The 23,213-nt window shown below is 38.0% G+C and overlaps 1 protein-coding gene across 2 annotated transcripts in view; it reads right to left on the bottom strand.

Moving 5' to 3' along the window:
* VPS13B (vacuolar protein sorting 13 homolog B) overlaps window positions 1-23,213 on the bottom strand; it is a 475,565-nt gene that overhangs the window by 31,433 nt on the left and 420,919 nt on the right. For both annotated transcript variants that reach the window (XM_074145995.1, XM_074145994.1), the window contains exons 41-50: window positions 22,378-22,727; window positions 15,799-15,960; window positions 6,305-6,460; window positions 4,711-4,974; window positions 4,474-4,557; window positions 4,130-4,305; window positions 3,098-3,268; window positions 2,237-2,438; window positions 1,042-1,230; window positions 490-636 (exon numbers count right to left, since the gene is read on the bottom strand). In XM_074145995.1, the coding sequence (XP_074002096.1) occupies window positions 490-636; window positions 1,042-1,230; window positions 2,237-2,438; window positions 3,098-3,268; window positions 4,130-4,305; window positions 4,474-4,557; window positions 4,711-4,974; window positions 6,305-6,460; window positions 15,799-15,960; window positions 22,378-22,727 (1,901 nt within the window). The remainder of the gene's footprint in view (window positions 1-489; window positions 637-1,041; window positions 1,231-2,236; window positions 2,439-3,097; window positions 3,269-4,129; window positions 4,306-4,473; window positions 4,558-4,710; window positions 4,975-6,304; window positions 6,461-15,798; window positions 15,961-22,377; window positions 22,728-23,213) is intronic.

Here is a 23,213-nt window from a genome sequence, read left to right as displayed (position 1 = left end):
TGATATTCACGATTTGATGCAGCTCAGTGAAATACATAAACTCTGGGCACGTCTCTAGCTCTGCAGCTTTGTTCAGATAACTGGAATCTTCCCAAAAGGATAACAAAAACTTTTCAGCCTGCCAGGCCAATATACCTCTTTTACACGCGAACTCAGTAAAAATTCTGAGAACAATTTCAACAGCTACTACGGATTACGCTGCCTATTTTACAGAAATGGGCATTAGTGCCTGAACAGATGGAGAACAGGCAGAACTAATTTTGCAACGTGCAAGAATCTCCTGCTTTGCACAGATTTCTGATCACAGTTAATTACCGGAGTTGAATTTATCCAGGATTCTGTATTTTAAATTAAAATGATATAAAATACTTTATCATTATTATGTCTAAAGTTTCTGTTCAAGCTCTGCTATATGCAGTTGAGACCACACAAATCTAAACACCCAGGTACCGCACATGACAAACAAAAACAGTATGCACAGTGCTTTACCTCTTCTCCTGAGTGGGGTTTGGAAATAGAAAGCTGTGGCCTATAATAGATTTGGTATGACGTATCATTGATTATTGTTGTCTTATCTTCTATCTGTAGAATTTGTATACCTTGTCGAACCATTGAAGAAACGCAGAATTGACACAACTGTAAGACGATAAAAACAATGATGTCACACACACAACCACAAAAGGCACAGTGACAGAACTGCCATTTTCTTTTTAACTGTGGAAATCCTGTCTACATTCATGCACTTCGTAACTGGAGCCACATCACGTATCTTTGAAGTTGCATCTGTCAATGTTTTTCAAATGAGATTGAGAAGTCATTAATTCTTTTTCAGGAGATATTGTATGATCTTGATGACTTGGGTAGAACATTTTTGGCCATCTAATTCTTTAAATTATGCTTCATACATTGTTTATACTCTCATTATGTATCTCACATGTATTAACATAATTAGGCAGCTTTCACACATTTGGTTGTTTTCATCTGCTATATGACTTTGTTTTTAAATGATGAAGTTATAAATCATTATAATTTTCTTCTAACCTTTTGATGACCTGGAAAAGCACCAAGTTTTATTTCAGCTTCAACAAAACCTTCTTCGTCCAACGTAACTACTTCTCCGTTATCGGCATCCTTCCATTTTGGGGAGGTTACATTATGAACCAGTTTAATTGCCACTGATTTGTGAACGGTATTAGTGTTTGCCCAGTATATTCCAACCTGAAAAGCCTCCTGCAAGTGAAAAATGACCAATTGTCACTTGTTGACTATTTGATACACTTCTACTAGAGTTAAATGTAGTTTCCAAGTATGAAGTCCACCTCATTTCCTCCCTTTCTCCCTCTGTTTCTTTCTATGCAGTACAAGGATAGATGAAACCACAATGCAGCTGTGGGACTAATCCTTCACAGTGGAATCAAGACCATAGTCTACACTGATGTGTTAAGAGGCAGACCTTTTGTTTATTAACAGACATACATGAGGGAAAAACAGATGGCAAAATAAACAGAAAGCATCAGATTGTCCAATCAGAATTGACAAGATGCTGTGTCAAATTATTTTAATTCTTTTAAAAATGAAGAATATTTGGCTCATAATAAAAAAGCTCATGCATGGCCAAGCTAAGGTATATGAGAAGATCCACTACACAAAACTGTGAATTCAGGAAGACAGGCATCCTAAAGAATCTTCCTCGTTTGTCATTCACCTTATGTCATTGTCAAACCTTTCTTGACAGCATACCAGCTGTGCAACAACTTGACCTAAAACATTCTCAAACCAAACATTCCTTCCAGGCTGTCGGCTTTGCTGCTGTGGTCACAATTCCCAAGTGACAGGCTGGCACAGCAGGGGCCAAGGTCTATACTTGGCCTTTATAGCAATTTACTTGGGCTGCTACATTATGCCTGTGTTGCAAATTCATTAGCTGAATTGGGAGGAAGGAGAGAAGTCTGCTGAATCAGATGGAATGCAGGTCCTCTTCCTACAGTGTCTTACAGACAATTTTTAACTATGCATCTTTAAGACATGTTGTTCTTCAAACATTGCTATCAAATATGTTGTTCTACGCACTTGGTGGCTCAGTCAGCGTGGCAAATTTCTATTGGTATTTTTACTCCTCACCATGTGACTAACAGACACAGTGACTGGAAAGTGGGAATCATCTGGATTAATGACTATTTTTCAGAATCAGAATGTTCAGCAGAACTGTGCCTGTTAACGTGAATGGCAAAGTTACCTCAAAATTGGGAGGTATAATTACTTTCCCAGTAGGTACTTGAAGAATGATCTTCTCTCCTTCAAACAGCCAGAGATCCCACTTGGACTGATTGATAAGCAAAGCCCAGGGCAAGAGTTCTATCAGCAGAGTTTTAACACATGGTTTCCACACCGACAGCTTTACCCGCATTGGGCTATCCCATTGGGAGAGTTGTTCGTTGCTGTTCAACCACAAATAAACAAAAAGATAAAGACAAAGGAATAATGAATTCAAGATAACACATGATAAGGTGTCACTTTCAGAAATTTGCAAGGTTTTTCTGGTTTTGAAATAGAAAAACAATCTCCTCTTACCTTATCATTCTGGAACACACTGAGATGCAGTCAGGCAGATCTAGCTACATATAGACTATAAAGACATATTTTTAACTGCATAAGCTCAACCTAAATTTAGCCAATTAAAGAAACACCTTAACAAAATTACCACTCTCCCTCAGAACTAAACCTATGACTTCTGTAGTTGTAAAATCACATTTCCATCTTTTTTCCCAGCAACAACTCCTACAGCAACTCCCTGTCTCTGCACTGAAACAGTTACTGGATAAACAACAGCCTCTAGAGCTGCAGTAAAGATGCACCAAAAAAAAGTTCCATTTTTTTTTAATCCTTGCTGACGCAATCTTCTCAGTGTAATCAAGGGCAGCCCCTAGGCTGACCTCAATTTTTTCCCACCTGCAACAGATTCTGCAGCTTACATACAGGAATCATGTAATTACTGAAAAATATTCCATGTTGATCACATATAGTCTTCCTGAACGTGATTTCAGTTCATTTGAAAAGGCAATGGAACAACCATGAAGAAGGTTTAGCAAAGAATTACCTGTCTGAATCCTTCCTATTATAAGGCCATGCAGGCTGGGGAGGATTAGCGGTGCCATAGAACTCGGACAGTATTTGGTTGACATTGCCACCTGGATGGGACTTAGTGGCTATCTGTTTAATTAGTGTGGTTGAGATAGGGACTGCACACTCTGATGGATCATCTTCCTCCCTGTCATTGAAAACAGATTAGTCACACAACAAGATCAAGCATCAGTAGCACTAACATTTTCTTTAATGAAGCTTTCCAAGTGCACTCTGCAGAGGAGCGCTCTCAAGGTAATCATGGATGAATCAATTTATGATGTCTAACAAGTTCCTGAGCATCATCTGACATGTGTGAATTTGTTATGACACTGTAATGACCTTTGTGTCTGAGACCTTAGAAACTCTTCAGCATTCTCAAAAAACATTTCAAGATCATTTAGGAATTTATTTTTCAAAACACAAAAATGTGGACTGTTTATGCAAACAAATGTCAATTTGCTTAGGATAGTGATACCAAATTTATTAGAATCAGAATCAGAATCGTAGTGGTTGGAAGGGACCTCAGAGATCATCGAGTCCAACCAACAGTAAAAAAAAAAAAAAAAACAAAAACAAAACAACAAAAAAAAAACCTCCACAAACAAAACCACCACCCACCACCTGAACACACAACAACAACAACCAAACCAAAAACCATCACCCACCCACACAGCACCCCACCACAAACCAGTAATCTTGGACACTAGAGCATGCCCTGAAGAACCATGTCTACACGTTTCTTAAATACCTCCAGGGATGGTGACTCCACCACCTCCCTGGGCAGCCCATTCCAATGCCTGATAACCCTTTCAGTAAAGAAATGTTTCCTAATATCCAACCTGAACTATTGTTTCCTATCATATAATTTCAGGCCATATATGCCTGTTCTGTTGTATCTCCTCTGCATATCCCATACTCTTGGAAAAAATCCACCAGAAGTTAAAGTGTAAATTATTCCTTCTTTTGCATATAAATGAACCATTTTCAAGGAAAGTGAGTATTTTACCTGGCTTGAAAAGTCAAGTGGTGCGTAAGATCAGGTTCTATATTTTGCAGTTCTTTCTCCTGTCCTTTTCCTGGAATCACTTGTGTTTCATTCAGTCCCAGACTCCTTTTCTCTAAATGTATGATAATCGGGTCTGGAAGATGGCTCCTTACAATGAAAAGAGGGCTAAAAACAATCTACAAAAAAGAAAAGAATATAACAATTTAAAGCTAATTTTACTCCAGTATTACAACTGGTGAAAGAAGATATTAATAAATCTTTAAAGTGGGTCATTCTGCCCATAATTTATTATATGACATGTAAGGCATAAACATTTAGATTTCAGAGACGTTAAATGTACTTACTAATCGTTGCTGCACATGAGAGTTGGGCTCTAAAGTCAAAATTGTGCACCACACATATGTAATTGAACTCTTTGAAGATGGTACCTGTATGAAGAGAGATCAGCAGCATTACACTAAAATTATTTCAAGATGATAACATTCAACATTTCATCATATCAAACAGAAGTCTAAACACAAAGTCCCCAGTTCTCTCGGACATTTTTTGGCTATATTCCACATAACTATTTCTACTCATACCTGAATGACAGTGCTGTGTTCTGTATGTTTAGAACTTAGACATACATCTTGGGACCAGTCTTCATCTCCTGTCGCTTTCACACTCAGCTCGGTGAGCTCATTGTTTTCTAGGACATACGAAGGTAACTTCTGCTTGGCTGCAAGGCAGTTGATGTGTTCTTTAACAACAGCCTGTCCATCCTGACTAATGTAATGCTGAACCACTTTCAGTTCAATACTTTCGGAAAGGTAACTACAGACTGTCTGTCTTCCACAGATTAGGATCTAAAACACACAAAAATATGCAGCTCATATATAAACAATTGTGAAACAGAAAAGTCAAAATTGAATTATAGAGTGAAAAGCTGTACAAGAATAATCTCCCTATTTTAGGTTTTCCCAAGCACTGCTGAAGGCAGTGAATGGTAAAACATTATTTTTGTTGGCCAAACGTATGTGCAATTTCATAGAAACCTAGGCATTAAAACGCCTCAAATATTGCTAAGGCAATATCTGGGCTTGAAAGAAACATGTAACATATCCACTTTCATTCCCACTGAACTCAGCAGTACTGCCCACAGCTGACATAGCTCTGGTTTGGATTTTGAGAGTACTGTGATGGTCCTTTAATGCTGAGCCCTTTCTGAGCAGACACAGTGATATACTTCAGAAGAAAGGTTTCTACTGACACCTCACATTCCCTTCACAACCCAGCCATCCAGACCTTTCAGCGTGGTTGCTGTTTTAAAGTTTATAATGACATTAAATGGCTGTACCATATTTCTGTATTTAATTGCACCCTCCTAGAAAATGAGCAAATTAGACTCAAGAGTTGTTGCTGTCCATCATAGATGAATTATTTATCGTAGAACATATATCTGACTTTTTCTAAGCTGTACCAAGGAACAGCATTCCACGTGTATCCCTGCTACAGCCATCTTCATTTGCTTTTCATTAATGAGGGTGCACACGATAGCTACAACCTACCAAGCAAAATCTCAGCAGGGCTTTCAGTGACGCCAGGCACTGTTCTTGTCTGATCAGCTGTATTTGTGTTGCACAACATAAGGCGCTCTGCCATATCCATGAGCTGAACATGTCCACCACATGCTCTGGCTTCTGCCAAGGCAGGCAGTATTATTACAGATCTCTTTACAAAGATAGTATGAGAAAAGTTGCTGCACAGCAGCCCATTTTCAAATGGTAATTTGGTCATTACTTCTTTCTCTTTTAACAATACAAAGGCCTGAATTACAACCCAGAATAAGATATGAACAGTTTCTTAAAAAAAAAGTATAAATTCTGCTTCTCAAGAGCTTAAAACATGCAAGAGACTGTGTAATTTAGCACTGTCAGAACTTACAAACCACGCAAAGGGAAGTTTACTGGAACATGTAAAATATGTAGTGGTAATAGAGCTTCTAAATGCTAAGATCCATATGAAAGTGAAGAAGAAGAGTTGTAAAAACTCATGAAAATGCCATTGGAAGACCGTTATACTTGGTTTTTTGCAGATCCCAGTAGGAGAGAATAAATAATAAGGTGACTAATTCGTGAATAGATAAGAGTTTAAATTACTCATGTTATTTTTTTCCAAACTGGATCAAAAACTTACTTGCTTTTGCACTCCACTGAGCTGCTGAACCTTGATAATAAGTGACGCTGTCCGGCCTTTGTACTGAATGGTACGAATAAAGGTCCCTGCATTGTCCACACTAAATGGTTCAGACCACCGCCAGTTTCCCCAGCCTTCAATACAGATGTGTAACAGCTGGAAAGAAAGTAATTACTACTTCAATACATAGCTGGAAAAAAAAAAAGCCCTGCAATAGGATAGGAATTCCCATGACAGAGGAAATATTCTCAGTTTTAAAACTCAGAAAGGCTAAGTACACCAGTTCTCTGAATGATCCACCTATTCTGTGATTCTGTGATTTCAGATGCAAACAGAAAAATCAACAATACTGTAAGATGGCTCTGCATCATGCATTTCTATAAATTATCTGATTTAACGCTGTATTTAGGAAGGTAAAAATCCAGCACACAACTCCTCTGAAAAAAAGAGTATGTAAACTAGAGAGTATAAAACAGGAAATAAGAGATTTTTTTTTTAGTGCCCTTGAAATTGTTCTAGAAATCCATCCTTTTTATTACCAGCAAGGTGATATGGAACGCAGGTCCAGACCAGATTTTTGGCCTTCAGAATAAGACAGAAAATTACAAATACCCTTCCCTTCAAAATAAAGGAGGATGGAAATGTATCTGTATGTATACTTGTACAGCTCACATATATGTGTGTGTTAAATGTAGAACTTAGCATATTGCTGAGAGATGGGAAACATTTCATTTCTTACACAAATGTGGTGGCAAGTTCAAGCTCGACTGCATGAGAAGAAATTTAACTGCATAATTATACTCCCTGTGTGATTTATTCCGGAAAAGGAGTGGCTTTTTTCCAGTTTAACTTAAATCACTTCCAGAGCAATATAGTCTTTCATCATTTGAAGAGCCTTTCATCCATTTACCCACCATACGCACTTACCTCTATCCCATGGAGATTCTTTAAGCCAGAGTAGTGAAAATTGGTACTGTTCCATGTAGGTCAATGAAGTTACATAAATTTACGCCAGCTGAAGATCTGGCTATTTAGCTCTGTATAGATCTTTTGTGGCTGTGCAAACTTAAGAATGTGAGTTATATATAAGGGATCAAAGCAGTAAGCATTCTGGGTAAAATTTATTCTTTGCAGAGGTCCAGCACAGAGCCTAAGCATCACTTAAGTCCTTTAAAACAGTTGTATAAAGGCCTTGTGGGAATTCTCTCTTGAGGGTTGAATTTCACTCTGATTTTGGACATCTGTCATTAATTAATTTAAGTAATTGAGAACAGGATCAGGCCCAAAGTTTGATTATTTACACGAGCAAAAATTGAAACTTGTAAATATTATGTTCTCCCATTATTTGTTTCCAAAAAGAGATAGCACTGACCATAGATCTGGCCAGTTGGACTTGGTGAATGGCTGGATGTTGGGATTTTTCCATTGTTTTAAGAAACAACCGCAGCAACAACTTTCAAAGATATTACAACTCAGTAGCCTGTTTGCAATTTGTGGTATCCTCAGCACAAGTTACACACAGAACAATAACATCCATTCAGTGGGTGGCTTTTGAATTTGCAAGAGTGATGACTGTTGCATTCAGATTCAAATTAGTTTTACGCTGGAAGCACAAAGGCTAATATGTGCCAGTGTGCACATGGGCATGCATCTGGATGAGCACATGCGTGGGCACAGCTCTATATTCAAGAATATGTTGATGGAAGCTGTGTACTAGAACACTCAAACTCATAAACAAACACGTCGCTTTGATTCTCAAGTATTCGTTACAGAAAAGGAAAAACAAAACAAACCCAAAAAATCTGACTGCAGTGGCTGGAACCAGTTCAGTTTCTTACAGAGGCAGCTGGGAATAAATCTCATCACATATGAAAACTAAGAGAAACAAGAAAACTGTTTACTTTGGAGAGACTGGTAGCTGGAAATGACAGCCAAATAATGAGAAAAGGTACTAAGTGGTCAGTCTTAGCTAGAAAGCACACAAAATACAGTGCGCTCCAAAGATAGATGTCATATAAATGCCATAACTGATGATTAGTAATTGCATGGAGCTCCAACATCGGATATCTTCCACCCCGTGTAAACAGCTTTGCTCGCGAGTTGAATGTTCCCAAGGAACACGCTGTCAGCTTTCCCTGAGCAGTCATTAGCTCCCAAATGCTGCCTTCCTAATTTTCTTTGTAGCACAATGATTAGTCTGCATTTAACTTCCCGTTTCAGAAAGAAAAATAAGGAAGAGCTATTACCATATATTGGTAATTTCTTGTTTTATAAACATACTATTTGTATACTGGTAAATGCTACATACAAAGGAAATACAGCCTTCATAAGTTATTTTAAAGATATCTAATATATGTATATTAATGACATAACAATATAGGAATTGCGTACCGTGTAAGTTTACTTTTGAGCCAAGAAACTGCATTCCATGAAAACGCAAAGGGATCTTTGGGTGAATCAGTTATTTAAATGTGAGATTTCTGGAAAACGTGGCTCGAAGTAATTAGCAAATGACGCTAAGTGATATAGGGATATATGGCAGGAAATAAAAACTGAAGTAATTTTAGAAAATTAAGTAATCAGGTGTTAGCATTATTTTAGCAGAAGACGTCATAATAGATGATGTTAGATATTCAACAAGGCAGAGCTCTAATGTTATAAAATTGACCTAATAGTACAGATTCATGGTAATTGCCATGTAACTCCCTTTCATTTATCAAGCTTTAAGTAAATGCTAAGTATTTATTAGACCATCTGCTTAAAAAAAGTTCAACAAGTATAGCTAAGTATGGTACATATATTAGGAGAAAAGAGAAGTCATTGCAAAAAGCTACAAAGAATATTCAACAGACTTCAAAAGCGTTCTACCAAATGTAATCCAGTGATAAGTGGCAATTTATAGCTTAGAGAGAATTTAAAACAGACTATCTATTGTATATGTGAAGATAGGTACACATTTGTGTAACCATTTGATTTCTGCATTTTCTTTTAGGGAAACATAGCAACAGATAACACACAGGTTTTTATTTTGACTAGACTTTGCTGGGGTTTGGATTGGTAATTCTGAGCCATTATGGATTTCTGTTTTGAGAGGGAAAGAAATTGAAGATGAAGCTGCTCCTACTGGAGTAAATGATTAGAAAAGCTGTGTTCTTTATCATGTCTCTTCACAGAATGTTTCTATGCACTCCTCAAAATTTACTTAGGTTTTCAGCTAGATGTGCAAGTGAAGGATATGATCTGACTAAATAAAGTTAAGTGTCATATGACAAGGCATGAAGACTAAAATGGGGGATTAAAAATGAGACTGAGAATGGAGCCTGTCCAGAAAAGGCAGCATTTCCCAGCTGTAGAAGTAATTTAAAGCTTGTGCCCCCAAAATGCTTAGTGATACAAATTTGATTTCTACTTTGCTTGCAGATTCACCAAAGTTAACTTGGTTTTACTGTAGTTAGATTATATCTGTCTTCTAGGTGAAACTAGAAAATGCTTTTTGGGAAGAATAAGGGTTACTGCTCTCAACTCTGAGAGACTGAGAGGAACCAAGTGAGGACCTGGTTAATGGTGTGGAAGCAGTTGATTATTTTAAAACATACGAGATAGTAAAAGTTGTGATGATGCAGCAGCCCAGAGGAAATGGAAACCTGGAAATGGGAGCTGAATTCTAAGACTTGAAGCTAAAGCAATTTTTAATTGAAAAATTAAAGAAGGATGATCGGTATTTTTTGGTTATGTTTTCAGGATACAAGGCAGGCCTTGACCAGGACTAGGACTTACAACAATAAAACCTACTAGTATTTGGGAAAACAGTTAATGAAATGTTCATTCTGCACATTTACAGCTGCAGCAGCCACTAAAAAAATTTTGAATTTCATTTTGGTTTCATTTTCTCATGGGACCTGGGAAATCTGACCAGTTCTGCGCCATTGTCCCTTGTAAGACAGAAGGCCAGTATGAAGCATGGGAGAAAGCAACTTTGCTTGCATCACTCCCCATGCTGGCTAGTAAGCAAAAGGTCACACTCAGCAGATAAGACCCTGGAGGTGTTGCGAGCCTCAACACAACCTGCAAAGCAGGCCTGACCCTGGCAGGTACAAACTAGCTCTAGACAGTGTGGAAAAGAAGAGTCTTTTGTTTAAGGAACAGTAATCAAATTATGAGGATTCATGTGATTCATGGACATCATCAATCCTTATCTGCCCCAGGTATTATCTAGAAAGCCAATTACATATAATACAACATAATATAACCATTGATTTCAAATGCAGGACCCCAAAGTAAAGCAACATTATATTTCTCAGCACTCAAACAGTGTAAAACAACATAAACTGTTTTATTTTTTTGGCCTGATGTTGTTCTGAAATGACCTGGGGAGGATTATGTAAAGTACAAAAGGTTGTGCAGAGAATTTGTAACATCCCTAAACAACAAAAGAGGAAAATATCCCAATAATAACTGATTTATAAGTAATAGTTTCTAAGTTTGAATCCACAGAGTACTGTATATCATCTTATACTTTATATAACACAATACCTGAAAGAATGGCAACTTGGAAATAAATAACAATGAATTATGATCCTGCTGGAGATGCAAAATAAATTAAAACTTGGCTTCAGTCTTTTTTTGTAGGAGAACGAGGAGGAGGTTCTAAAAGCTGTTTCCAAATCTACAACTGCCTTTAAAAATTACCGTTATAAAATTCTAGCAGAAGTTGTCATTTGCAGCACTATTTAAAATAAGAGAAGAAAAACTTCAAACGGGTTCCAGTGAAGGTATTACTAATATACTAACCACTACTAATATCTAGTCAAGAATTTGTAAGTACACATTCAGAACAGAAAAGCCAATGACAGAGATATTTTCTCTCAAATTCTATTTAAGTAGCAATAAAGTGACACATAGCTGTTTCAGGCATATTTACCTACTTTGATAAGAAATAAATCTATTTTGTTTATAACCAGTAACTTGGTCACATTCTCATTGAAGTCATTGCCCAAATCAACATAAGAACTGGCTTTTACCTGCTGCATCTGCTGCTTCAAATAAGGACAGTGTGAAGGGAAAATGAGCTATAATTATAACCCTGGGAGAAGACTCTGGAGAAAGGTTTGGGAGCTGGTAATTTTAATACAGACTTCACCTATGCAACGTTATGTTTTATGTATAAAGTGAAATGATTTTAGATCCACTATTCCTTGCTTCTTCAGAGGACTCTGCTGAAGTTTGAGCATGGGGAAAATAACTAGTAATAACTAGCATGTTGGAGAAGATTTTTGCTGTTTATTCACAACCAATCTCTACACAGAAGATTCTCACATAGTTCTCACATAGCTGGTTTTTACATTTGCTGGGGATCCCTAGTGCGACCCTCCGGCTGCCTACCGTCCTGCAAGACAGAATTCCTTAACTCTGAGTAAATTGCTAGGAAGATCTGATCTCTTCTAACTTCAGAGTTTCACCCTATGTATCACATGCTCCAGTTCTTCTCCTAAAAAACAGCTGTCTTGGAGACAAACATGACTTTTGACATAACTGGATCCCACAAAGCAACTTGAAGATCAAGATAAGTAACACAGATTGGATCCAATAATAATGTAGGAGCCAGTGTTGTCTGTAGAGCACAGGAGTGATGTAGCTTCTCTTCCCTTTTAATGATATCTAACAGACCTCTAACTTTCATTAAAATCTGCAAAAGGAACTCACAATGTCTGGCAACTTTTGCTAGAATTGTTTAAAGCCTCAAATATCATCAGTTTTGGACTCCCCCCAGCTCTGAAAGGGGCTATATAGTTGGGGGTGTCTTATCCCTAAGGAAGGTCAAAACCTTATGAAATCTGAGGAAAACACGGGGGATGGAGTGGAGTAGAAAAGCGAGCATTGGACCTCAGACTTATTACTGAAATATTAGCCAAACTAGCGAGACTTGGAGGACTCAGAGTGAAAGTTAAAAGGGAAAGGTTAGGTTCCGTGAAACATAGAAGATCCGGGCTGGGAAAAAACGAAGGAAGGAAGGAGCTTTAAGTTAAGCCAAACAGTTGGAGGGACACCATCAATAGCTGATAAATCCAAATCCTTAGTGTGCTATAGCTGTTTTCGTAATGTGAAAAAGTTGAACATTTTTTAATTATAGTCTATAGTAGCTTAATTAATATTAAAATTAACTCTAAATGTAAATAAGCATTATGTAACTATCTGCTATTACAAAAATAACTTCATTTAGGAATATATATTTAATTGTGTTAAATAATTCAAATGAGCAATTACTGCATCTCTCACTATGCCTAATTAGCAAAAGAAAAATGAAGAATTTTATTGATGTGAATGTGAAAGAAATACAATCCTTTTAAAACTATTTATTTTCATTTAACTGAACTGCCTTGCCATACTAAAAAAACATTTTGCAGAGGTTAAATAAAGTATTTCATGGCAACCACTGCTTCTTAGTGCCTGTGTAACAAGAAACATGAGCCAGCCGAAGTTGTGCAAGTTGGTTTTCTTTCCCAGTAAGAGAATGTGGTATCTAAGACCTTGTCCTAACTCATTTTATCCCCAAGAGTAAGTCAAGTAAGTCAAGTATGAACTAATGCCTGGAGGGAAGTCCCTGACTCCAGAAGTATGGATTATTTCACATTTATCTTACAATCTGCTCTCAGAGTTCTTAAAATTCACTAACTTGGCAAGTTGGGAATTATCATGAGAAATGAAATAATTTCATAACTATGAAGTCATCTAGCATTCCTTGAATATGACACTTGGAGGGTTTGTCCATGCTTGGGCATTATTCTGACCTTTGGATAATAAGCTGTTAGATAGCTTTGCATGGAAACAATTAAAAAAGTGCCATAGCATAATAGGGACAACCTGATGTCTTAATTGAGTCGCCATTTTCATTTCAAGGATTTGTATTAATCACCGAAAAAATTTACACGACTACATTTGTAATAGTATTTAAACAAACTTATTTTGTATGATCTAAAACGACAAAGGATTGTGCTGTTTAGACTGTTTAGATGAACTGCCTTTCTGGAGCATGCTAAACTTAGTGATTTGTATTTAACATTAACCAAATGAGCAAGGTTTATAGATGGATGCCAAGATCCTCCGACCTTTGTAAAGAAAATTTGCTTCTATCTCAACAGTGTGTGGAAAGCCTGTGCTTCCATATGTTTTCAGTGAAATTACCTCACTGCTATTTTTTCGTCTCTAAATTTCCCAGGAAGAGGTGGCTGTTGAAAAACATTGAAAGAGCAGAAATGGTCTTGAAACTTTTCCAAGGGCTGGGACAAGGGAGGTATAACACCCCTACTAGAAGAGCCTGCTGGCCAGCAATGTGGTTGAGTCAGGAGGAGCGAGCTGTTAGCTTTGCCATCTCCTGGGACATGGGAATCCAACATGACACTCCTGACTATTTATCAGCCCAATTCAGTGAATTTTAATCTGATCAGAGCAAAACAGAACGGGGAAACCCTTTGACATCACCATCTTTCAGCTGAAGAATAAATATCTGAAAAATGAATCTGAAGTTCCTACTGTCACCTCATCTACTTCCTAATGTGTGATTTGTTTTTCTGCTGGACTTTTCCATTCTTTCATCCTGCACTTTTATTTTTCATTTAATAAGAAATTTACATAGTCACCACAAAAATGGAATGTTTTGCACAGCCCAGGTCTGTGACTGAAAGCATAAGCTACTGATGAGTTTTAATATTTAAGTTCTCCAGGTGTTGCATGGCTAATGCCATATATTATGATGATGGTCTTTAGCAGCTCGGCTGCAACTGATATTACATCTGTAACAAGATGCAATTTTAACTCTCCTACTTTTCACTTTGCTGAAATAATCCTCTTTTTCAAAACTCCTTCCAGTTTGCACCATTATTGGAAGTACACCATTATCAGAACTATCTAGAATGATGGTCAAAAAGAGGATTCTCTCAACTGAGTAATTTTATATAAGTAACCAGAAAATGGATAAGAAAGATTGTTAAGAGGAAAGCTAGTTCTGGTTTTATTTATATTTGCTTTAAGCATTTCCTTCTTTTTCCATGGGTTTATGAAAAGGTTTATATGATTTTTTGGGTGGTTGCTAAGTGATAATTGGTCATGAAATATGGGTCACATTTCACTAGCTTTCTACAAGCCTGGTTGTCACCCATTTGGGTTGCTGGCCCATGGGCTGGGGCATCACAGGCATTTTTCTTGTATGAGAAAACATATATCCTTTTTGAAAATGTGACAAGGGAGGTACAGTACTCCAATGTCTCTAAGTCTCCAAAGGTCCCCCGCTCTGTGCACTATTACACCAGCGCACACAATTTATAACAACTGCTCTGTCGCTGGGATGAGACAGTCCTTTATTAGCCTGCCTTCCTCTGAACTTACGCCTTGACTTCACTGTCAACTGCAACTGTTTACTCTGCTCTAATTTGCTCTCCATATATTACAGCATTCATGTAAAATTCAGTCGTTTTGCATATCCACCAACTGACATGTGAATGAAAAACAGTAAATTTGCCATCTCTGCTTCCCAGTGAAACTTGAAACTTGTGAGCAGTGAAAGTGGGCACAGCTCCTGTTTAGAGATCCCATCCAAACTTCACCTTCTTTCTGACATGCTAAGGCTGGTATTTTCCAAGTTAGGAACCCCTATTCGCTATATTTCTTCTAGGACCTGTAAAAATTTTAGTAACTCTTCAGCACAGGACTGCTGCTCAGCAAGCCTGGTGACACAGGTCTCTAGTCTCCCACTCAGCAGGAGCTGGGCATATATTAAGAAGAGAGAAGAAATGGCTTTGATGTCTCATAAACACTATTTTTAGATTTGAATTCTTGTCCTATCTTGAATCAAGATGAAAAGTCCATTATTCACCACCAGTCAAGAAAACCAACAACATGGTTTCATTGAAATATTTCCTGTTGATAATTTTAAAATATTTTATTTCAGTTTCAGTGTTTATCCTTAAAAAAAACACCCAAGAAACAGAAACTGCATTATTTAAACTATGTAAGTGGGGTGTTCCTGACAATTTAAAATCTTTTCTAATGCAAGAACATACTGAGTTGAGAGATTTGTCCAGTTTGACCCTGTTCTGCAAACAATTTCAGTGAACAGATGCTTCTGGTAAAAACAATTCATTAAAAAAATTCCCCAAACCTCTAATGTACATCACAGAAAACAGACACTGATCACTTAGTTATAAAAACCTGGCAAGCGATCTTTTGCTTTTTTTCAGAAGCTTCAGTTTCCACAACCGCTCAGTTTTAGAGAAAGCGGTCGTGAACATCCAGTTCTACCCTCGAGTAGCTTCTAAACACTTCTGGCTTTCCTCACTCTTTGTTTACCTTTTCTCTCTGATGTAGCCCCAGCGTGTGGCTCCTGAAGGAACCGGAGCATTAGAGATAGCCGAGCCCAGAGAGAAAATCCAGGAATCAATGCACAAAGCCACCAGTCTGCTTGAGCAATTGCTGCATTTGAAGGGCTGTTTCTGACGTACCTGTGGGGACTTGTGCGAGCGCCAGCTGTACTGGTGACTGTGGAGACTAGCCAGCAAAATATTTTCATCGGTATCCACCTGGCCAAACCGCAGTGTCTCCTGTGTGTCATTACAGATCACAAAATGGCTGAAGACCAACTCCTCTGCCTCGGGGCATTGGTTCTGAAAGGAAAGGGATATGAAAGCCAGTAAGCATCGGATTAATTGCAAGACATTTGGCAGCTGTCTGCCTAGTGGCGACTGTTACAAGGCAGAAATGTTTCAAGATCTCTTGCCATTAGCTTTGGTCTCATAGTACTCTACTCTCTGCAAAAACCAGTGTTTGGGTTGACAAAAATACCCTAACACTTAGCATATTTTACTTTATGTTTCTGTAACGCAAACCTTAAAGATTTAAAGCTACAATAAAAACTAGATTTCCTAACTTACGTAAAAGACTTCAACGACATTAAATTCAGTCAGAAATGACACGTCACATAGGGCAGGCAGGGCACTACAGGCTGAGCAGAGGCATGGAGAGGCTTCTCCATGGTTGACAACTGATCTCTCAGGCCAACAGGCTGCGCTTCCTCTTCCCCAGCTGCTGCTTCTACTTTGAAATGTTGCTGTGGGTCAGCAGCAGAAGACTCTCTCTCTCCTGATACCACAACACTTAAACAAATAACTAAAGAAAAAGCAGGAGATTTGGGGAGAGTATTTTCACAGCTCCACCAGGATAGCTTGAAAATGCATCGTGCAATTTGATAGGAAAATAGGAAAAATCAAAAACTATCAAAGGTTTTAGAAGTATTTTAGATTTTACAACACTTTTTCTCCTGCCTACAGCATCCTTCTATCCCTTTCTTTCTGCTTTTCATCTGGCTGCTTGTCACTCTGTTGACACAATCAGACGATATGATAGTCATAAAAATTACCAGAGCTAGAGGTCTTCCGCTCCTGAAGGCACAAACTATAATCCCCTGTACGGGAGAGGTCAAAGTGTGACTGACAATTTGATTTGGAGATCATCTCTCATATATTTCTGTCCTAGTCACTACCAGGCTGGCATCTTCCACTTACAAGCAACTATCTAGCAACCATAACAGTTACTCCAAGAAAGAAACATTTGGATCGTCTTCATGCAATTTAATGTGTCTAACACAAAGAATTCATCTTCTTGTGCTTTTCGTTACCTCTTTTTGACCCATCTTTCCCAGCACATACTTTTGACAATGCTTTATTGTTGGTTGGTTCCCTTCTCTCTACAATATAGCCCAGCTGGTCTTTTCTCATCCTTTCTTCCCATGACGTTTTCTCAAACTTAGGGGACCTCCATGGTCTTTGGAGCCGACTCTGCTTCCCCTCCTTTCTTTCTCAGTGGACCTTTTAAACAGCCATAATGAAGCTAGCACCTCCTCTGTCTATGATCATATAGGTCTCTAGTTCTTTGATAACAATGTGCCTGGAAGCCTGCAGAAATTCAGAGATCAAACAAGAGAGAGAAAAATATTTCCTCATAGATCCCTATGGATCCTTAGTTACACATGAAAAACCATTTGGTACATTGCTTCTAGCACATTGCTGGGTGATACACCTGGAACAGATTTTCCGAAAAGTGAAGTGTGCAAGGTATGTCCAATTTAGCATCCTTGAATGCATGTTCACCACTGTTTATTAGCTTAAGAAGAACGTAAGGTGCAGGTTGCAATTCCTTTTGTAACTCACTGTCAGAAAAGTTGGCTGGGAGTGTTTGTGCAAAAAGCTATTCAAATTATATCTCAGCATGATAATATTTAGATTAAAGCTTATTTCCAAATCTCATGAATTCTTCTGCATAAGATGAGGTATCTTCTGTGAAACAAGAGTCAGGTGAGCATAACCAAAATCTCACTTTTTCAAAGTGGTAAAACTCACTACAGAACAGTATGTCTGTATCACATTCAGTAGCAGATCTGGGTATGCTGAAGGCTGACATTTACAGTGCCACTTCAGAGTGCAGAGTTTATTTTGGCATTTCCTAGTGGTGGATCTATGACTTTTTACTGTCAAGCTGCCATACCCACATACCCATAAGTCTACCACAAATATATATATTTTCCTGTTACAGCTTTGCAAAATTTTTTTTTTTTTTTTAAGGGAGGATTTACTATCCATAGAGCTCAGCATGTACCTAGATATAATCGCAGGGGACTTTAAGAAAATTTTTTACTCCAATACATTTTCTTGCTGATTACACACAGACTGGAAAAACAACACCAGAAGATGACAAACTTCCTTCTTTTTACCTGACTATTACTGTCAAAATGGAGGTTTTTTGCATTTTCTGAAGGGAAAAAGGAATCTAGCAAGCTTCAATTTTTTTAATCTTGAGTTTTTGGCATTCATAGAACTTCTAAATTGTACTGGGGGAGTATTATCCCATTAGGGATTTTTAACAGTCTTGCACACATTTTGGTACTGATGAATGACTGCCATCAATCATTACTCTTAAATGGTAGGTTTGCTACTAGAATACACTGCTTTTAACAGTAAGCTTCAGCTAAGCAAAAGAGGTATTTTTAAGTTCAATTTCATAACAGTTCCAAAGGTTTAACCAAGGAAACACCAAGATTTGCATGATAAGGAATTGCTCCATGCTGCCAGGCTTCAGAGAGAGCTACTGATGCCTCAAGTCTTGGTAACAACAACTGACTAAAGGATCATCAAGGAAGCTTGAGGATGCTTTGCTCAGTATGGCAACTACGCACTGTACAGGCAATGGTCTAGGCAAACTCTCATGCTCCTTGCAGTAAATGCAGGAGATTTTTCCCAGACTACCACCCATGCTTCTCGGTCCCCGGGGAGCTGAAGCAGCTCCCTGCATGCTTCACAGGGAACTGTATCCCAAAGTTGCTGCTGAAGCCTGAAAATAGAAGCTTCTAGGGTAAGCAAAAACCAAAAAACGCCAAAGAATCAGAAAAAGGATAGAGTGAGGAAATATTGATTGATAAAGGAGAGTGTAGAGAAACCAGACATAATAAAACCAAACAGAACTGGGCCATTTGTATGGCAGTGATGCTGAAGGGCTGAATGATGACTCTAGAAGCTGAAAACACCTAAGTGTGGATTAGGAAAAAATTCCCGCTCTGAATTAAAACAGCAAATCAAAAGAAACAGCCAAAGATCAACAGCCTGAATCAGATACAGATTAGGGTCAGTTCCTGGGGGACAATTTCCTGCCCCTCTTTAGATCACTTTTCAGCTGTTTCTTTCTCTCAGAGAGGCCTGGAAAGTGTTTCTCCTTTATTGGGCTTTCAAATATTTTGTGAATTCTATTCAGAGAGGGGAAAAACATCCCACATAATACTAGTCACCAGGCTTTCCCTGTTTCAGGACTTTCTGCTCACATCTCAGCTCACAGCTATTTCAAAGCAAAGATCTGGAAAAAAACCCCATAAAAGCCTAGGCCTCTTTATATGCACAAAGTTATTTTCTGTGTGCCTCACAAGCTACCGAAGACCTGGGCAAACCTTCTCTCTCTCACACACACAAACATACACACTCTCTCTCTTGTAATGTTTTTTTGACAGAAAGTCTTTAGCATTTTCTTATTTCCCTCAAAGTCCTTTTAAGAGAAAAGAACATTTTCCTTCTGATTGTTTAAACTTCATTCTCATGGCAGTATCCTGACATGATACTGCCATGATAGCCTGGAGAAGAGAAGGCTCCGGGGAGACCTTATAACAGCCTATCAATACCTGAAGGGAGCCTACAGAAGAGCTGAAGAGGGACTCTTTGTCAGGAAGAGTGGTGACAGGACAAGGGGCAATGGTTTTAAATTGGAAGAGAAGAGATTTAGATTAGATATAAGGAAGAAATTCTTTACAGTGAGGGTGGTGAGGCACTGGAACAGGTTGCCCAGGGAAGTTGTGGATGCCCCATCCCTGGAAGTGTTCAAGGCCAGGCTGGATGGGGCTTTAAGCAACCTGCTCTAGTGAGAGGTGTCCCTGCCCATGGCAGGGGGGTTGGAACTAGATGATCTTTAAGGTCCTTTCCAACTCTAGCCATTCTATGATTCTATGATCATCTAGAAAGTTAAATTGAAGCTACATGCAAATTTTCTGCACCCTTTTCCTTTGTTCTTTGTGCTTGTGGTAGAAAGATGGGGAAAGTTCTGTGATCGCAGATGTCATTTTGACTGATCCCAGCTCATTAACAAAACTTATGCAACTGCCAACAGAAAGGTTAAGCACCACACAGACCTCGAGGAAAAGAAGGTCTAATGGTTTAAAACAGGTTTAAAACAGGAGCTTTTATAACTTCTGAGGGGTTCAGGAAAACATTTGCAGTGCGAGACCACAAAGGAATACTTTTTTTCCCCAGGAATACTCAAGTACCATACGTGGGGAGCTGTTTTCTCAGGTGACCCTGTGTCTCCAGGTATCATAAAGCACTAATGCTATAAAACAATTTGTGAAGGCTTAAATGTCCAAATAAAGGGCACCCCGCCCAACACCCCTGGTATATTCACAGGAGACATGCGTTTTCTATCTCACTTGATACTCTATGTGTTATTACTAAATAATAAAACTAAATTAATAACAATCTTGAAGTTCCCTGCCCAGTTATTTGATTATCAAAACCATTACTTTAGCTTTGCATTTAGATGTGCATTAGGCCATTACTGCTTGCATTTTAACAGGGATTTCAGACTAGACAGTGAAATATGTCAAATGGGGAAACTGTTTTTAAAAAGTGCTAATCCTCTCAGATTTTCAGCATGTGACTTAGAAGTATAAAGCAAGTTGTATGCCTAATGTTTTTTAGGCTTAATCTACTTTCAAAATGTTCATCATTACTTAAACACAAAAAAAGTATCAGTCCAAATCTAGGAAACAAAGACACCGACAGAGGCTTCTGTTAATCCTGAACTCTTGACCTAAAGGTGCAGGGCCAAATTGTTTCATGCTTCATCTGTCTGTCCACTGACTACAACATCACTTGTTTCAGATATTAATCCAGTAAAAAATATGTGGAGAATTCAAATAACCTTTCCTGCTTATTAAATTCATGGTTCTAGTTGGCAGCATTTATTTTATATTTTATGTAAGCAGTAAACATCATACAATGCTTATCACTGGGAAACTCATTCCCTCCCCATGCAGTGTGTTCCACCCCCAGCCCCCCAAACTGGAAGTAAAGCCACATACAAAACATCTTGGTAACAATTTAATAAGCCGTTTTGAACTCACTTGCGTGTTAACTGTTCCCTAATTTCAAAGCAGTGCTAGTTTTTAATCTTGAATACTCAGGGCTAGATACCCACCACATCAGAACATGGTGGCAAGTACCCTTGACATGAGAGGAAACGAGAAAATTACAGCAACAATTACAGAAGTATATCCTCCTGTGGCTCATGTTAACATTGCCAAATCCATGTATAAATCAGTACCAACTATTCATAGAATGTACCTGTCAGCAATATACTATGCGACATATGGCTCTACTTAATCAAATATACAATTCCATTTTTTCAACTCAGAATATTCCTTCAAGGCACAGAGTAGTCAGTCAGTCATTCACACTATGATGTGGTTTAAAACATTTAAATATTTATGCACCATATTTTATTTATATGTATAGCTATGTCTGAGAGATCTTTTTTTTTCTTCCATCCTAAGAGGAAACTGACCTTTCTGAAGGCCATTTTGCAGTAGTTGCCACACATGTCTTAGATGAGGGACTAGTACTAAGTCAGAAATATTTTGGGTTTAAACAGCCTACCAAGGACTCTCTTGTACTTTCTATGTTTGTTTTTTATTAAAAGCATTGTTCAAAATATGACAAAAAACAGAAATTGGAGCTACAAAGATTTTTGTTCACATTGATATTTGAGCCAGCTGTAAAGATTTAAATCACACTAGATCTTGTTTTATGAATGTCCTTTTGCAACAAGAAAACCATGGAATGCCCTTAAAAAAGAATTTTTTGATATAAAACAGATGTTTTATCCTTTTTTGGGGGCTTTGTTATTGTAGTGCCATGATAGGTAATTAATTCCCAGGCTCCACATAGGTCTTCAGGCAGATGAAGAGAATGATTTGATTTCAAGGCTATAGTGGAGTAAGGGAATTACAGGCCTTCAAGGGGTCATTGCAGAAGCAAGGTTCCTTACGCTGGGACTGGCTTCAGCCATTAATGCTGCTTGCACAGAATGTAATGTGAAACTATTGTTGAACTTCAATAAGGATAGAAGTAGTAGCTGGAAACAATATGCTCTACTGCTCAGACTGAGCTGTGCTTACATATCATGCATCACTCACCTTTTCATAAATTAACGGAATATTATGCATTTCAAGATCAAAATTCTGATTATTCTGACATAAATCCTTGTAGTTTCACTGCAACTCAAGCAGTTGTGACTACATTTACCTTTACATATAGCATTTATTTTCTCCTAATTCTCATTGCTATCACGGAATTAAAGTTTATCAGCAAAAAACACTTCTAGTGTAAATTAGCTTACATATCTTGGAATATTTTTAAATGCAGTTGGTATTCTAGTTTGCTATTAAATGAATCACAATAGCTACATTTTTTCCCCCCATTATATTTGCATACCTGCTGCCAAGCTTGAATTGCTGTATTTAGAGAATGAAGAGCATATTGGCCAAAGTTGATGAAAATGGGGTCCACCATTATCGTGCAGTCCAATAGCCTTCCTACTGTGCCGCTGGAAATAGCAATCTGCCCCCAGATTTTGAAAGGTTTCACAACACTCTGCATAGTCACGTTTCGGCATTCCAAAAGTTTACAGTCGGCTTGAGTTGAAAACTGGATCTCTTGGAACATCAACTCATCACTCCACTGACGAAGATAAACATGAGGCTCATCAAAGGAAATTATCATGTATTCTAGCTCAGATGGCATGTTCTTATCAGATAAAAATGGCTGAAGAAACTTTGGTGGTGCTGAAAAGGGAAAGAACAAGAGTAGAACATCACTGTTGCCACATTCTATATGTTTTTGTAAACTGTGTTTTAACCACTTGTACATATGATGAAAACAAGTAAAATTCATAAAAGAGTTGACATTTCTGAAATCTAAAATTAATCCTGTTCACGCTGTTTATTAGATGTAAAATAGAACTGTAATTAGCAGCAGCTGCAAACAAAAAGTATCTGCAAACCAAAATCTTTTCATGGTAAACAGACCAGCCAGCCAAACTGCTTCACCTACACACTGCACAACACTTCAGATCGCCACCTATTTGGAGCAGAAACCATTCTTCTGTGAGAATTTTTGCTATAGTACATGTATATGATATTCCACACATGGTACATTTCAAATACAATAAAAATTAGCAATATAATATTTGCTGACATGTGACTGTGCAGGCTAACAGGCTCCACAATGAAAATTATCTTTGCTGCAATTACAGGGTTCAAGACCACAAA

The sequence above is a fragment of the Numenius arquata genome, chromosome 3, assembly GCF_964106895.1.
Source record: "Numenius arquata chromosome 3, bNumArq3.hap1.1, whole genome shotgun sequence".
Classification (NCBI taxonomy): Eukaryota; Metazoa; Chordata; class Aves; order Charadriiformes; family Scolopacidae; genus Numenius; species Numenius arquata.
The sequence above is the reverse complement of the archived record's forward strand: the minus strand, read 5'-3'. Positions and strand labels throughout refer to the sequence as shown.